This window comes from Symphodus melops, assembly GCF_947650265.1.
Source record: "Symphodus melops genome assembly, chromosome: 16".
NCBI lineage: Eukaryota > Metazoa > Chordata > Actinopteri > Labriformes > Labridae > Symphodus > Symphodus melops.
In genome coordinates this window covers 22,067,062-22,084,379 of record NC_136706.1, presented here as the reverse complement: position 1 = coordinate 22,084,379, position 17,318 = coordinate 22,067,062, and the positions used below count along the sequence as shown (strand labels likewise).

At 39.1% G+C, this 17,318-nt stretch overlaps 2 protein-coding genes and 1 long non-coding RNA gene across 3 annotated transcripts; 1 reads left to right on the top strand and 2 right to left on the bottom strand.

Annotated features, from left to right (window-relative positions):
• Nucleotides 1-1,778: 1,778 nt before the first annotated feature.
• LOC306837128 (GTPase IMAP family member 7-like) lies at nt 1,779-2,858 on the bottom strand. Its single transcript, XM_079364649.1, has 2 exons — nt 2,815-2,858; nt 1,779-2,705 (listed from the first exon to the last, which is right to left on the bottom strand). Exon 2 carries the CDS (start codon nt 2,683-2,685, stop codon nt 1,903-1,905), a length of 783 nt encoding a protein of 260 aa, XP_079220775.1. The 5' UTR covers nt 2,686-2,705; nt 2,815-2,858; the 3' UTR covers nt 1,779-1,902.
• Nucleotides 2,859-3,782: 924 nt separating this feature from the next.
• LOC306837070 lies at nt 3,783-6,596 on the top strand. Its single transcript, XR_013780862.1, has 3 exons — nt 3,783-3,942; nt 5,778-6,309; nt 6,564-6,596. It is a non-coding gene; the product is annotated as an uncharacterized lncRNA (long non-coding RNA).
• A 3,933-nt stretch (nt 6,597-10,529) lies between these two features.
• On the bottom strand, nt 10,530-11,706 carry LOC306837068 (GTPase IMAP family member 7-like). Its single transcript, XM_079364548.1, has 3 exons — nt 11,701-11,706; nt 11,537-11,603; nt 10,530-11,427 (listed from the first exon to the last, which is right to left on the bottom strand). Exons 2-3 carry the CDS (start codon nt 11,583-11,585, stop codon nt 10,625-10,627), a joined length of 852 nt encoding a protein of 283 aa, XP_079220674.1. The 5' UTR covers nt 11,586-11,603; nt 11,701-11,706; the 3' UTR covers nt 10,530-10,624.
• Nucleotides 11,707-17,318: the final 5,612 nt, after the last annotated feature.

The following is a 17,318-nucleotide window of genomic DNA, read 5'->3' as shown; positions in this document are numbered from 1 at the left end:
ATTACAGAGCATTCTGGGAGTATCCCTGCAGTGCATGTTGGGAGTAAGAGTCATTTGTCCTGTTCCTTAGTAAATGACAACAAGTCAGGCTTCTCCAAATAACTTACCCCATCCATTTATGTTTGTATCTTTGCTGTTGTTTCAATCTTTTGCAATGTAGCTACACCACAGGATCCTGGTACCAAGGATTAATCAGAGTGGTAAATTATTATTTACTTATGAAATTACTTATCGCATTACACGGGGGGGGGGGGGGGGGGGTCTGTTAGGTTGTGCCTCCTCTTTTCTTCTGTTGATGATTGGAGTAATTAGTAGGTGTGGCTGTCCATCAGTCTGACACTACCACACAAAACAATAATACTCTTTAAGCATGAATTCAACAACAAATTGATTTATTCATTAATTCAAAGTCACTACAGTTCAGTTGAGGTGAAGGTGAAATAAGAAAATTCTTTGTTATATAATGATGTTCATCTTGTCATGAAGCCAGCTGGTAGAAAAGAAATTCAAACAATGTGACTCGTGTGAGCACAGTTCATCTGAAGGCTTCTATTGAAAATTAGGTTTTCAATCATAAGAACATACTCAACATACTTTGCCTTCTGCAGTAATTAGTTTGGCTGGCGCGGGCCTTGAGCCTCTGGACAAACAGTTACATCACAAACCTTAAGCATGAACAACCCTGAATTCATGCAATGAAAACAGGTAAGATAAGTTATTAAAAAATGAAATACAGTGTGCTGGCAAAGATACAAGCTATGGGGCGCTGGCAGCCTAGTGGTTAGTGCACACGCCCAGTGTAGGAAGGAGGATGTGGTCCTTCAAGCTACTTTCAGCATTTCATTCCCCACACCCTCCCTCCGTTTTCCCACTTCATCCACTATCCAGTCTTTACAACAAAGTGTGACGGCCTAGTGGTCTGTTAGGTTGTGCCCCCTCTTTTCTTGTGTTGCAGGTTGGTGTAATTGGTAGGTGTGGCTGTCCACCAGTCTGACTGGGAGCACCTGGGCCCGCTGCTCACAGTCATGATAAAAACCTTCACTTCATTCTTTCTACATGCGACTTGTTTTGTTACTTTGTCTTTTTTCTCCATCCAACACACACACAATACACTTTCCGACAACCACTCACGTACACTATTCATACTACTGACATCCATACTTAATTTCTTTTACAATTTACTTAATTGGTTTTGTAAATAAATCAGTTTAATGACGGGGTTATTTCAGTGTCTCTCCCATTATTCGCCATGGTCTTTGAGCCAGTCAAAGCCTAAAACAAAATCTTACAGACACAATCATCTCTGCTGTAAAAGCTATCTTTTTTTGAATGGGTGTATGTGACTTCAGGGTCTTCTGCCGCTTGCCTCACTCAATGAACTGCAGGATTTTACACTTCTGCAAAAACTGGAGGTTATTGTTTGTTTTTGTTGCATCTCTGTCTGCTGTTTCTTCTTTGTTGGCGATGACTCATGGGAAATGTTTTAAGTTTTTGTTAGACAAGCAGGATCCGTTTTGATAACATGTTGTTTACTTCTGGCTGTTGATTCGGGTGTTGCCCACAGTTTTGGAAGCAGCTGTTTCCAACTCATTTTCGGTAAACTGCCTTACAAGCTGCTCAACCAGTTATAGGACCATACAGTAATTAATAAGCTTTCGATATCTCAGGGTCATGTCTCTCCAGTAAAGGCACAAAAAATAAATCCAAGAAAAGACATAATCATCACCATCTTTTAATGAATTATCCAGCAGGTTATCCATAAAGACTATTATTGATTTGTCATTTTCATTACACAATATTCTGTTTGATTAGCAATACAACTACAGTTTGTTTGTATCAATAACGTGTGATCGAACTTTTAAATGACTGTTTCACACCAATACTTAAGCAAACTTAGAGCTGTCAATCAACAAGCCACGTGTTAGAGGAGGAACTGGCGAGGGACTGGTTCAGGTTGTTCATGTCCCCCGGTCTGGTTGCAGACAGTATAGCCTGAAACAGAATCACCCTCTCAAGCAGCTCAGCCATGAAGGCGAAGTTGTAGGGGGGCTCCTGTTCTTTGACTCTTTCTCCCGAGTTGAGTCGCCCTTCCCGCCGAATGGTCTGCTCCGCCTCTTTGTACATCTCCTCACTGAAGTGTTGCCCTCCATTTGCTGCCACAAGGTCATCGATCTTCTTTATCAGTTCTGCCACTTGTGTCCTGTTCATCTTTTTCTTGTTGTTGAAGACATGGAATCTGTTTCCACACCTGCTTATCACCTCTCTTAGTTTAGGGTGGCCCGTCTGGATGTAGTCACGAATGGATCTTCCCTTCAGCTCGTCACCACGTGTGAACAGAACGATCATGTATCTAGAAGCTTCAGATCCAAAGAGTTTCTCCAGGGCTTTGATGCAGTTTTCTTCTTCTGTGGTGAACCTGCCGACCTGGATGACCAATAGGAAGACGTGAGGACCGGGGGAGGTCATCTGAATGCACTTGGCAATTTCATTCTTGATATTCTCAGCACTTTTAGTCGTGTCCAGAATCCCAGGTGCATCAGTCACATGGATCTGTCTGCGACCCTTGGCTCGCTCTGTCCTGCAGTTCTCTGTCACTGAACGGGCGCTTGATGAAGACTGGAACACTTTTTTGCCAACGATGGTGTTACCAACAGCGTTCTTCCCAACTCCAGTCTTCCCGATCATCACAATCCTCAGTGGGTCACCTGCAGACAAAAACTGATTCTGTTAGTATAGTACAACAGACATCTACCAGCTGATTCAAGTATTGACTCAGAGTGCATGACGGGGATGAAGCAGAGAAATAGTTCATACCATAAGGGATTGCAGCGCCAAAGTTAATCCTTGAGGCGGCGTTGCCCATCTTTCTCTCTGCCTGGAACTGAAGACAGATTACAGATTAGCTTTGTTTTTGATTTCTTGACTCCTCCCAAAGGGTGGGTCTGCTTTCTTATATCACTGTGTTTCATGGTCATAACATCCAAAGCGTTTCTGGGAATCCCACTGGAAGCAGCCTGCCTTCTGTCCTCTATGAACCAGTGATCATGAATTCTGGAAAAGCTCCACCTCGTAAGTGAAACATGTTCTCTCTCTCTCTTTGTTTTTTTTTTTTTTAAATCTCAGGCATTTCTAGTGCAGCTGAAACTTCACTCGAGTTTCATGCTCCCTTTCTTTAAATTTCAAGATGCTCTGATTAAAACAACTAAATCAGCATAAAAAAACTTCCTTAAAGGGATACTTCACCCATTTGCATGAAGCTGTGTATCATTAGAAACATGGTAGTAGTGTTGAATGGTCGTGAATCCAACCCTCATTTTGCCCTGAGACGAGAAAAATGTATTTTTCTTTGCTTGAAAGTTTTCTTCATGTGATGCAAAAAGCATCATATTGCATATTCTCAGCTTCATGCAAATGAGTGAAGTACACCTTAAGAGTGACTGTTTTTTTACAATTTACAATTGCTTGTATAGTCACATCTTAAAGGCACAATGTCACTGAGTTTCCTGAAGTTGACTGGTAACTTTCATTTATTTATAACTTTTAGTAATGTTTTGCTTTTTGTAAAGTGTGTTGAGAAATCATTTGTTCTTACTCAGCGCTACATATAAAGGTTGATCGATACACAATGCAATGTGTTCCTTTCAAAAACCCAAATCCTTCAGCGTAAAAAAAACACCAAATCTGTTTGGGGTTAGGGAGTTTAAATTCCAGCAGAATTTGAGAAAAATCTAACAAATTCATACAGTTTTTATTTTAAATTTGGATTAATTTCACTGTAAAGTTGTAAATGTTCTTTTTGATACAGTCAATATTTAGATTGATTATAAAGTGGATGGACTGCATTCTTTCACAATGAGGTCGCCTTCATTCTGGGAAACTAACACACCCCTTTCGCTGACAGTAATGACAAAAAAAAGGAGACGTGGTTAAACAAATATTCAGGTATTTTAATAATCTTGTTGCTGTCAAGTTCCGGGTAGGAAACAGGGAGGAGGACCCAAGTGCAGAATAACCAATAATTTATTTTAACAAAAAGGCAAAACAAAAACTTATTTAGAAAAACCAAAAATCCAAAACCAGGAGGAGAAAACAGAGCAGGGAGCAGGGAGAACGGTCGGACTCAAAAGTGCTCCGTATCGAAAGCAACATGTTTTGAAAATAACGAATCTTCGAAAAACAGTCCATTTTTTGCAATCTAAATCTTCCGCTGGGTCCATTACTGGTCGGTTCATTCTGTCACGTCGTAGCAGGCAGAATACAGGGAGGAGGACCCAATTGCAGAAAATAAAGATTTATTTAACAAAAAAGCAGCCTCAAAATCAAAAGGCAAAAACACAAAACAAAAACTTTCTCCACACGAAATCCGAAAGGCAGGGAACAAATGATCAATGACAGACTACAACTACTCACGACGAAAGACAAGACAATGAACCGACAAGAAACTGAGGCAAACACAGAGACTAAATAGACATGGGGTAATCAGACACAGGTGAGACTAACGAGACAGGTGAGGAACATCAGGGTAATCACAAAGGCGGGAAACACAAGGAACGAAGAACACAAGACCAGAACACTGAGGACATGTACAAAGTAAAACCTGACAATGAAAAGACATGAACTAAAACAAGATATTACAAAATAAAACAGGAAACACTTAAAACAAGACTAGGAAACATTATACACCAAACTAAGAACCTGAAAACACAAGTAACAGGAAAACAAGCCGACAGACAACATAGAAGAACACAAGGACACAGGGAAACACACTAAGGACTAAAGTAAACCACACTAGGAACATACATACACAGAACACGAGGGAAATAATGAAAACTAAAACAGGATTAAATGCAGAACAAAACCAAACCATGACAGTTGCTTAGAAACTAGGGGTGGGATTTTAACATGTTAATTACGATTAATTAATAGCAATAGAAAATAGCATGTTAAATTCTTTTTAATGCATTTAATCACAGTTTGCCTCATAAACAGATAGATAGATAGATAGATAGATAGATAGATAGATAGATAGATAGATAGATAGATAGATAGATAGATAGATAGATAGATAGATAGATAGATAGATAGATAGATAGATAGATAGATAGATAGATAGATAGATAGATAGATAGATAGATAGATAGATAGATAGATACTTTATTGATCCCAAGGGAAATTCAGGTTTGTTTGTTTTTTTTTTTTTATAGATACAGGGACGGAGCTACTGAATATGAACAAACACTGTAGTTTGTCAGATGTAGCTTCTTTGGTCAAACACAAGTGTGTTTAATACAGATGGTCACTTTATCCATCATCACATTGTAGAGTATCCAATATGGCTAACACAGAAGAATGTGCTGAAGGCAGTAAATAGTTAAATTCAGTACTGTAGCTGTAGATTAAATAATCTGCCTCTCTTGCCTTTGATCCAAAAATGGACATTTCGGATTTAAAGGTCACATATTCTCTTCCAGGTTAAATAAGTCTCAGAACTCCTCAAAATGATGGTTGTTGTCATTTTGAGTAGATTGTTGTTGTGTACATTTGGCCTAAGGTGACACTGTGTGAAGCATTAGTGTTTCAAGATATTTAAAATGTGGCCTCGTTTTTTTCCTCTCCAAGGAAATTTGTGTATGACATGTAAATAAACGGCTAGTTCTGTTAAGAAATTAACTTGTTTGAAATATTTGCAGAATACAATCTGAAATCTTTTCAGTCGCAGGTTGTTTTGTAAATATAGACTGTGATTTATAACATATTACTGATTTTTGTGTTCACAGCATGCGGGGGAAGGTTTACCATCGCCCTGTTTGGAAGGGGGTATCAGAAAGTCATCGAAGACAACCTTCTCAATGGTGTTATAGATAAATGTATCATGTCGAACAACATTGTCATGCAAGAGAACAACTCATTTAGAGTTATTTACACCCAGCATTTCTTCGACAATGACTATCTGAACCCAGACCAACAGGTTATTGACTTCATGGCATTGTCTCATCCTGGCCCACATCTGTTCATACTGGCAATAGACCCAGAAGACACACAAGAGAAAAATGTTATGGCTCAAATCAGTAAACTCACTGATACCTTTGGAGAAGATATCATGTCACATCTAGTCGTCATGTTTCCAAATGCCAAAACCTTCAACTCCCTAGATCTGAAGCAACCAAACATCAAGCTGGTGATGCTAACTGAAGATCTTGCCGGTGACTGCAGGAAGTTGTGCAATGGGTTTCCTGAATTCCATTATGCCTACAACAGCTACAGTGAAGTAGTTGTTCGTAGAAGAAAAGCAGTCTTCGAGGGAAGGAGGTAAAAACTATACTTTGACACATTTTCTTGCTACACATGCACAATAAAAAGCATGTCTTGTCTTACTTCAGGGCTGGCTTGTGTTTCTCTGGTAATTCTTTATTGAAGGTTTTAAAGTGAGTCTTTCAATTGCCAATTTCTGATGCCCGCTCCATGAGACACGGAGGAGCATGAGCTAGCCCCAGTGCATGATGGAACCAATTATATAATCTGTGACTTCATGATTAACACTAATTATGATGCAACTTTTTTAGAAATGCTGAACGTCTGAGCCAATAGAGAACAGGTAGGCTGGTTTTAATTACTTAGCGGTGATTGTAGTAGTTATAAGTAAGATGCTCATGTTTCATTGTATGTACGGGATCTGACCATAAAGGACTGGTAGGATGGAGAGTCTTGTATAAGATGGCACAGAACAATCTGGCAGTGAGAGAGCAGCATAGGCTAACAGACTGGCTTGATTGTATGATGTGCATGATGTCCCCTCATTGGCCCACAATGCATTGTGAAAAGTATTGTAGATGGTCACGATCCAAGCAATATATACCATCATGCATTACATTTCAAAGATGTTTTTAAACAGAAAGTATATAGAGAGTAACAAAGATGTATAAACTGATTGAGACTTTAATCGGACAACTAACACAAATGTCTGATATTCAGATGTCTTGTTTGTGAGCCAGTCGTGTAGTCCAAGAACAATGAGGCCCTGAACCCTGACACATCAATGGTTTTCAATGTCAATGTGTACATGGCATTATGAATGTTATATCTTCACAGGCAATGACGCCATGAGTCAGTCAAGCATTGATCCACCTGCCCCCGATAGAACAACACCTGGACGTCACATCGGTATGCTTCTTGGGAATACAACACCAATCATGTTCTGCAGTATTCCTTGCCTCTAAAACTTTGTTGTTATGTATTTATTTAGTGAGAAACATTAAAATTGCTGTCTTCCAGGTCACGGAGAACATGAAGTACCTGACATACTAAACATTGTTCTGCTTGGACTAACTGGGACAGGAAAGAGTGCATCTGCAAACACCATCCTGGCTGCTGGGAACCCCCCAAGTCAGATGTTTAAATCTGAGGCCAGCTCCATGCCGGTCACCACCAATTGTGAGTTCAGAGAAATCGAGCTATTTGGAGCGCAGGTGAGAGTGGTCGACACTCCAGACTTCCTTCACGACCAACTCGAAAACTGTGAGGCCCACATAGAGCAGTGTAAGAGGTACTGTCAGCCAAGGAGCTGCTTGGTGTTACTTGTGTTACAGCTCGGCAGGTTCACCGAAAAAGAGGAAGGAATAGTAGAACGGCTGGAGCAGAAGCTCGGCTGGATGATCAGGGAGAGTGCATTCGTCCTGCTGACCCATGGAGAGGACCTGAAAGGAGATCTGTCACAGTTTATTAAACAACGTGTTCCTCTTAACAATATTGTTGAAATGTGTGGAAATCGTGTTCATAAATTCCAAAACTCAAAGAAAGACACCAAGCAGGTCAAAAAGCTGATGAAACTATGTCACAATTGGCAGAAAACATTCCCACAGTTATCAAACACATCAGAGTTTGGTTGTCAAACACAATAGTTATATGTGCTAATGGCTAAACTGCAAATGTACACAAGACAATTGTATATGCATAAAAATCTACTCTACTGATGCAGAACATCTAACAACACATTCAAATCAATGCAGAAGAACAGAACAGATCCTCTTTTTACTGTTCAACCTGGATATAACTGTAGCCTGAGATTTCCAAAGGAAATATATCCACCTGTAAGAGATTCAGGTGCCTGTTGTCTGTTTATTTTTGGATTGTGTACATTTAATTTCCCTTCAAATACTGTATGCATATTTTGGGGGAAAGTTTATTTTTAAACCTCTAGACTGGTAATGTTCACCTCTGTTTAACTGTATAAGTATGACGTCTCCTTTTGTATATGAATGAAACCCTTTATTGAATTTAATGTATCCTTCTGTCTTTGCTGTAAATGCTTTATTGCTAGCAGACACTTTGGAAAGTTGAAGAATAAAGTTGATGCTCTTTGTCACAGTTCTGTATTAAAATACTTCATGGTGGATTTATATGTATTTATTTTAAAAATTGAATTCTAAAAACACTGTGAAGGCAGAGAAACCAGACAAAGAGTGGCTGACGAGACAATGTTATAAAAAGAAAAATCTACTATAGCCTACATGTTTGTTAAATACTACATGGCTCTTTCTATGGTGTATGTACTTAAATAAATGTGTATCCATCTTGATCTAAATCATCAATTTCCCGTTTTATTTTTGTTTTGTTTTTTTACCAGACCCTGTAAATTAATCTAATGATTAACCTAACAGGCTCTTGAGTAGCCCGATTGACCATGCCAACCAAAAAAGATTTGTGTGCCTCACACGGGGCACCAATTATGTTGGGTTTTGCAGAGCTAACACGCAGTCAACATTTATGTTGGGTTTTATACAGTAAAATGTGGTTATCAAATGGAGATAAATATTTTTCTTTATTTAATTATTGATATAAATCAACAATATTAGAGGGGTTTTACCTTTGAAAAACCCAAGACGAGGTATTTAAATAACATCAATAACTCAGTTTTTAAACACACTCTCTGAAGCTAACTGCCCTGACCTAATTAAGCCTCACTTGTAAACCGTTATGTTCTGTTAGGTTGTGCTTCCTCTTTTCTTCTGTTGATGATTGGAGTAATTAGTAGGTGTGGCTGTCCATCAGTCTGACACTACCACACAAAACAATAATACTCTTTAAGCATGAATTCAACAACAAATTGATTTATTCATTAATTCAAAGTCACTACAGTTCAGTTGAGGTGAAGGTGAAATAAGAAAATCTTTGTTATATAATGAAGGTGTGCATCTTGTCATGAAGCCAGCTGGTAGAAAAGAAATTCAAACAATGTGAATCGTGTGAGCAAAGTTCATCTGAAGGCAAATATTGAAAACTAGGTTTTCAATCATAAGAACATACTCAACATATTTCGCCTTCTGCAGTAATTAGTTTGGTTTGGCGCGGGCCTTAAGCCTCTGGACAAACAGTTACATCACAAACCTTTAGCATGAACAACCCTGAATTCATGCAATGAAAACAGGTAAGATAAGTTATTAAAAAATGAAATACAGTGGGCTGGCAAAGATACAAGCTATGGGGCGCTGGCAGCCTAGTGGTTAGTGCACACGCCCAGTGTACAGGAAGGAGGATGTGGTCCTTCAAGCTACTTTCAGCATTTCATTCCCCACACCCTCCCTCCGTTTTCCCACTTCATCCACTATCCAGTCTTTACAACAAAGTGTGACGGCCTAGTGGTCTGTTAGGTTGTGCCCCCTCTTTTCTTGTGTTGCAGGTTGGTGTAATTGGTAGGTGTGGCTGTCCATCAGTCTGACTGGGAGCACCTGGGCCCACTGCTCACAGTCATGATAAAAACTTTCACTTCATTCTTTCTACATGCGACTTGTTTTGTTACTTTGTCTTTTTTCTCCATCCAACACACACACAATACACTTTCCGACAACCATTCACTTACACTATTCATACTACTGACATCCATACTTCATTTCTTTTACAATTTAATTAATGTGTTTTGGAAATAAATCAGTTTAATGACGGGGTTATTTCAGTGTCTCTCCCATTATTCGCCATGGTCTTTGAGCCAGTCAAAGCCTAAAATAAAATCTTACAGACACAATCATCTCTGCTGTAAAAGCTGTCTTTTTTTGAATGGGTGTGTATGTAACTTCAGGGTCTTCTGTAGCTAGCCTCATTCAATGAACTGCAGGATTTTACACTTCTGCAAAAACTGGAGGTTATTGTTTGTTTTTGTTGCATCTCTGTCTGCTGTTTCTTCTTTGTTGGCGATGACTCATGGGAAATGTTTTAAGTTTTTGTTAGACAAGCAGGATCTGTTTTGATAACATGTTGTTTACTTCTGGCTGTTGATTCGGGTGTTGCCTACAGTTTTGGAAGCAGCTATTTCCGACTCATTTTCGGTAAACTGCCTTACAAGCTGCTCAACCAGTTATAGGACCATACAGTAATTAACAAGCTTTCGAAATCTCAGGGTCATGTCTCTCCAGTAAAGGCACAAAAAATAAATCCAGGAAAAGACATAATCATCACCATCTTTTAATGAATATATAGCAGGTTATCCATAAAGACTATTATTGATTTGTCATTTTCATTACACAATATTCTGTTTGATTAGCAATACAACTACAGTTTGTTTGTATCAATAACGTGTGATCGAACTTTTAAATGACTGTTTCACACCAATACTTAAGCACACTTAGAGCTGTCACTCAACAAGCCATGCGTTAGAGGAGGAGCTGGCGAGGGGCTGGTTCAGGATGTTCATGTCCGCCGGTCTGCTTGCAGACAGTATAGCCTGAAACAGAATCACCCTCTGAAGCAGATCAGACATGAAGGCGAAGTCGTAGGGGGGCTGCTGTTCTTTGACTCTTTCGCCCGAGTTGAGTCGGCCTTCCCGGCGAATGGTCTGCTCCGCCTCTTTGTACATCTCCTCACTGAAGTGTTGCCCTCCATTTGCTGCCACGAGGTCATCGATCTTCTTTATCAGTTCTGCCACTTGTGTCCTGTTCATCTTTTTCTTGTTGTTGAAGACATGGAATCTGTTTCCACACCTGCTTATCACCTCTCTTAGTTTAGGGTGGCCCGTCTGGATGTAGTCCTGAATGGATCTTTCCTTCAGCTCGTCACCACGTGTGAACAGAACGATCATGTATCTCGAAGCTTCAGAGCCAAAGAGTTTCTCCAGCGCTTCGATGCAGTTTTCTTCTTCTGTGGTGAACCTGCCGACCTGGATGACCAATAGGAAGACGTGAGGACCGGGGGAGGTCATCTGAATGCACTTGGCAATTTCATTCTTGATTTTCTCAGCACTTTTAGTCGTGTCCAGAATCCCAGGTGTGTCAGTCACATGGATCTGTCTGCGACCCTTGGCTCGCTCTGTCCTGCAGTGCTCTGTCACTGAACGGGCGCTTGATGAAGACTGGAACACTTTTTTGGCAACAATGGTGTTACCAACAGCGCTCTTCCCAACTCCAGTCTTCCCGATCATCACAATCCTCAGTGGGTCACCTGCAGACAAAAACTGATTCTGTTAGTACAGTAAAACAGACATCTACCAGCTGATTCAAGTATTGACTCAGAGTCCATGACGGGGATGAAGCAGAGAAAAAGTTCATACCATTAGGGATTGCAGCGCCAAAGTTAATCCTTGAGGCGTTGTTGCCCATCTTTCTCTCTACCTGGAACTGAAAAAAGATTACAGAATACCTTTGTTTTTGATTTCTTGACTCCTCCCAAAGGGTGGGTCTGCTTTCTTATATCACTGTGTTTCATGGTCATAACCTCCAAAGCGTTTCTGGGAAACCCACTGGAAGCAGCCTGCCTTTCTGTCCTCTATGAACCAGTGATCATGAATTCTGGAAAAGCTCCACTTGGTAAGTGAAACATGTTCTCTCTCTTTGTTTTTTTTTTTTTTTTAAATCTCAGGCATTTCTACTGCGGCTGAAACTTCATTCGAGTTTCATGCTCCCTGTCTTTAAATTTCAAGATGCTCTGATTAAAACAACTAAATCAGCATAAAAAAATCTTCCTTAAAGGGATACTTCACCCATTTACATGAAGCTGTGTATCATTAGAAACATGGTCGTAGTGTTGAATGGTCATGAATCCAGCCCTCATTTTGCCCTGAGACGAGAAAAATGTTTTTTTCTTTGCTTGAAAGTTTTCTTCATGTGATGCAAAAAGCGTCATATTGCATATTCTCAGCTTCATGCAAATGGACCAAGTATCCCTTTAAGAGTGACTGTTTTGCATATTTACAATTGCTTGTATGGTCACATCTTAAAAGCACAATGTCACTGAGTTTCCTGAAGTTGACTGGTAACTTTCATTTATTTATAACTTTTAGTAATGTTTTGCTTTTTGTAAAGTGTGTTGAGAAATCATTTGTTCTTGCTCAGCGCTACATATAAAGGTTGATCGATACACAATGCAATGTGTTCCTTTCAAAAACCCAAAGAGTCCTTCAGCGTAAAAAAATCTGTTTAGGGTTAGGGAGTTTAAATTCCAGCAGAATTTGAGAAAAATCTAACAAATTCATACAGTTTTTATTTTAAATTTGGATTAATTTCACTGTAAAGTTGTAAATGTTCTTTTTGATACAGTCAATATTTAGATTGATTATAAAGTGGATGGACTGCATTCTTTCACAATGAGGTCGCCTTCATTCTGGGAAACTAACACACCCCTTTCGCTTACAGTAATGACAAAAAAAAAGGAGACGTGGTTAAACAAATATTCAGGTATTTTAATAATCTTGTTGCTGTCAAGTTCCGGGTAGGAAACAGGGAGGAGGACCCAAGTGCAGAATAACCAATAATTTATTTTAACAAAAAGGCAAAACAAAAACTTATTTAGAAAACCCAAAAATCCAAAACCAGGAGGAGAAAACACAGGGAGCAGGGAGAACGGTCGGACTCAAAAGTGCTCCGTATCGAAAGCAACATGTTTTGAAAATAACGAATCTTCGAAAAACAGTCCATGGAATCTAAATCTTCCGCTGGGTCCATTACTGGTCGGTTCATTCTGTCACGTCGTAGCAGGCAGAATACAGGGAGGAGGACCCAATTGCAGAAAATAAAGATTTATTTAACAAAAAAGCAGCCTCAAAATCAAAAGGCAAAAACACAAAACAAAAACTTACTCCACACGAAATCCGAAAGGCAGGGAACAAATGATCAACGACAGACTACAACTACTCACGACGAAAGACAAGACAATGAACCAACAAGAAACTGAGGCAAACACAGAGACTAAATAGACATGGGGTAATCAGACGCAGGTGATACTAACGAGACAGGTGAGAAACATCAGGGTAATCACAAAGGCGGGAAACACAAGGAACAAAGAACACAAGACCAGAACAACTGAGGACAATTACAAAGTCAAACCTGACAATGAAAAGACATGAACTAAAACAAGATATTACAAAATAAAACAGGAAACACTTAAAACAAGACTAGGAAACATTATACACCAAACTAAGAACCTGAAAACACAAGTAACAGGAGAACAAGCCTACAGACAACATAGAAGAACACAAGGATACAGGGAAACACACTCAGGACTAAAGTAAACCACACTAGGAATCACACATACACAGAACACGAGGGAAATAATGAAAACTAAAACAGGATTAAATGCAGAACAAAACCAAACCATGACAGTTGCTTAGAAACTAGGGGTGGGATTTTAACATGTTACGATTAATAAATAGCAATAGAAAATAGCATGTTAAATTCTTTTTAATGCATTTAATCACAGTTTGCCTCATAAACAGATAGATAGATAGATAGATAGATAGATAGATAGATAGATAGATAGATAGATAGATAGATAGATAGATAGATAGATAGATAGATAGATAGATAGATACTTTTTTGATCCCAAGGGAAATTCAGGTTTGTTTTTTTGTTTTTTTTTATAGATACAGGGACGGAGCTACTGAATATGAACAAACACTGTAGTTTGTCAGCTGTAGCTTCTTTGGTCAAACACAGGTGTGTTTAATACAGATGGTCACTTTATCCATCATCACATTGTAGAGTATCCAATATGGCTAACACAGAAGAATGTGCTGAAGGCAGTAAATAGTTAAATTCAGTACTGTAGCTGTAGATTAAATAATCTGCCTCTCTTGCCTTTGATCCAAAAATGGACATTTCGGATTTAAAGGTCACATATTCTCTTCCAGGTTAAATAAGTCTCAGAACTCCTCAAAATGATGGTTGTTGTCATTTTGAGTAGATTGTTGTTGTGTACATTTGGCCTAAGGTGACACTGTGTGAAGCATTAGTGTTTCAAGATATTTAAAATGTGGCCTCGTTTTTTTCCTCTCCAAGGAAATTTGTGTATGACATGTAAATAAACGGCTAGTTCTGTTAAGAAATTAACTTGTTTGAAATATTTGCAGAATACAATCTGAAATCTTTTCAGTCGCAGGTTGTTTTGTAAATATAGACTGTGATTTATAACATATTACTGATTTTTGTGTTCACAGCATGCGGGGGAAGGTTTACCATCGCCCTGTTCGGAAGGGGGTATCAGAAAGTCATCGAAGACAGTCTTCTCAATGGTGATATAGATAAATGTATCATGTCGAACAACATTGTCATGCAAGAGAACAACTCATTTAGAGTTATTTACACCCAGCATTTCTTCGACAATGACTATCTGAACCCAGACCAACAGGTTATTGACTTCATGGCATTGTCTCATCCTGGCCCGCATCTGTTCATACTGGCAATAGACCCAGAAGACACACAAGAGAAAAATGTTCTGGCTCAAATCAGTAAACTCACTGATACCTTTGGAGAAGATATCATGTCACAGCTAGTCGTCATGTTACCAAATGCCAAAACCTTCAACTCACTAAATAATCTGAAAGAATCAAACATCAAGCTGGTGATTCTAACTGAAGATCTTGCCGGTGACTGCAGGAAGTTGTGCAATGGCTTTCCTGAATTCCATTATGCCTACAACAGCTACAGTGAAGGAGTTGTTCGTAGAAGAAAAGCAGCCTTGGAGGGAAGAAGGTAAAAACTATACTTTGACACATTTTCTTGCTACACATACACAATAAAAAGCATGTCTTGTCTTACTTCAGGGCTGGCTTGTGTTTCTCTGGTAATTCTTTATTGAAGGTTTTAAAGTGAGTCTTTCAATTGCCAATTTCTGATGCCCGCTCCATGAGACACGGAGGAGCATGAGCTAGCCCCAAAGCATGATGGAACCAATTATATAATCTGTGACTTCATGATTAACACTAATTATGATGGGACTTTTTTAGAAATGCTGAACGTCTGAGCCATTGGAGTACAGGTAGGCTGGTTTTAATTACTTAGCGGTGATTGTAGTAGTTATAAGTAAGATGCTCATGTTTCATTTTATGTGCGGGGGATCTCACCATGAAGGACTGGTAGGATGGAGAGTCTTGTATAAGATGGCACAGAACAATCTGGCAGTGAGAGAGCAGCATAGGCTAACAGACTGGCTTGATTGTATGATGTGCATGATGTCCCCTCATTGGCCCACAATGCATTGTAAAAAGTATTGTAGATGGTCACGATCCAAGCTATATATACCATCATGCATTACATTTCAAAGATGTTTTTAAACAGAAAGTATATAGAGAGTAACAAAGATGTATAAACTGATTGAGACTTTAATCGGACAACTAAGACAAATGATTCTGCCAGTCGTGTAGTCCAAGAACAATGAGGCCCTGAACCCTGACACATCAATGGTTTTCAATGTCAATGTGTACATGGCATTATGAATGTTATATCTTCACAGGCAATGACGCCATGAGTCAGTCAAGCATTGATCCACCTGCCCTCGATAGAGCAACACCTGGACGTCACATCGGTATGCTTCTGGGAATACAACACCAATCATGTTCTGCAGTATTCCTTGCCTCTAAAACTTTGTTGTTATGTATTTATTTAGTGAGAAACATTAAAATTGCTTTCCTCCAGGTCACAGAGAACATGAAGTACCTGACATACTAAACATTGTTCTGCTTGGACTAACTGGGACGGGAAAGAGTGCATCTGCAAACACCATCCTGGCTGCTGGGAACCCCCCAAGTCAGATGTTTAAATCTGAGGCCAGCTCCATGCCGGTCACCACCAATTGTGAGTTCAGAGAAATCGAGCTATTTGGAGCGCAGGTGAGAGTGGTCGACACTCCAGACTTCCTTCACGACCAACTCCAAAACTGTGAGGCCCACATAGAGCAGTGTAAGAAGTACTGTCAGCCAAGGAGCTGCTTGGTGTTACTTGTGTTACAGCTCGGCAGGTTCACCGAAAAAGAGGAAGGAATATTAGAACGGCTGGAGCAGAAGCTCGGCTGGAGGATCAGGGAGAATACATTTGTCCTGATGACCCATGGAGAAGACCTGAAAGTAGATCTGTCACAGTTTATTAAAAAAAACAAACCTCTTCAAAATCTTGTCGCAATGTGTGGATATCGTGTTCATACATTCAAAAACTCAAAGAAAGACACCAAGCAGGTCAAAAAGCTGATGAAACTATGTCAAAATTGGCAGAAAACATTCCCACAGTTATCAAACAGATCATCAGAGTTTGCTTGTCAAACACAATAGTTATATGTGCTAATGGCTAAACTGCAAATGTACACATGACAATTGTATATGCATAAAAGCTACTCTACTGATGCACAACATCTAACAACACATTCAAATCAATGCAGAAGAACAGAACAGATCCTCTTTTTACTGTTCAACCTGGATATAACTGTAGCCTGAGATTTCCAAAGGAAATATATCCACCTGTAAGAGATTCACGTGCACGTTGTCTGTTTATTTTTGATTGTGTACATTTAATTTCCCTTCAAATACTGTATGTTTTGGGGGAAAGTATATTTTTAAACCTCTAGACTGGTAATGTTCACCTTCAACTGTGTAAGTATGAAGTCTTCTTTTGTATACGACAATGTTATAAAAAGAAACATCTTCTATGGCCTACATGTTTGCTAAATACTACAGGGCTCTTTCTATTTTGTATGTACCCGAATAAATGTGTATCGATCTCGATCTAAATCATCAATTTCCCGTTTTTTGTTTTTTTTACCAGACCCTGTAAATTAATATAATGATTAACCCAACCGACTCTTGAGCAACCTGATTGAGCTCGGGAACCTTTTTACAAATGTTTAAAAAAACAATTCACACAATGAACTTTCTTCATAACTTACCTGTAGAGAGTATTTACTTACTTGGGTTTGAAGACTCATTCCTGAGATCATACTCAATCATAGCTCAGACTGATTTGTCGACATTAACATACTCTGGGATTTAATATAAGAATATTTGAAAATTATATTTTACTGGAGACGGGATGGCTTCTAATTCTTACTTAATCATTCATCGAAGACAGGAT

What these genes read in the sequence shown, in the direction of transcription:
- LOC306837128 (XM_079364649.1), bottom strand. Translation starts at nt 2,685, where the DNA reads ATGATCGGGAAGACTGGAGTTGGGAAGAACGCTGTTGGTAACACCATC.
- LOC306837068 (XM_079364548.1), bottom strand. Translation starts at nt 11,585, where the DNA reads ATGGGCAACAACGCCTCAAGGATTAACTTTGGCGCTGCAATCCCTAAT. An exon ending in TGGCGCTGCAATCCCTAATG is followed by an intron (nt 11,428 to 11,536) that starts GTATGAACTTTT and finishes TTTTGTCTGCAG; the next exon opens with GTGACCCACTGAGGATTGTG.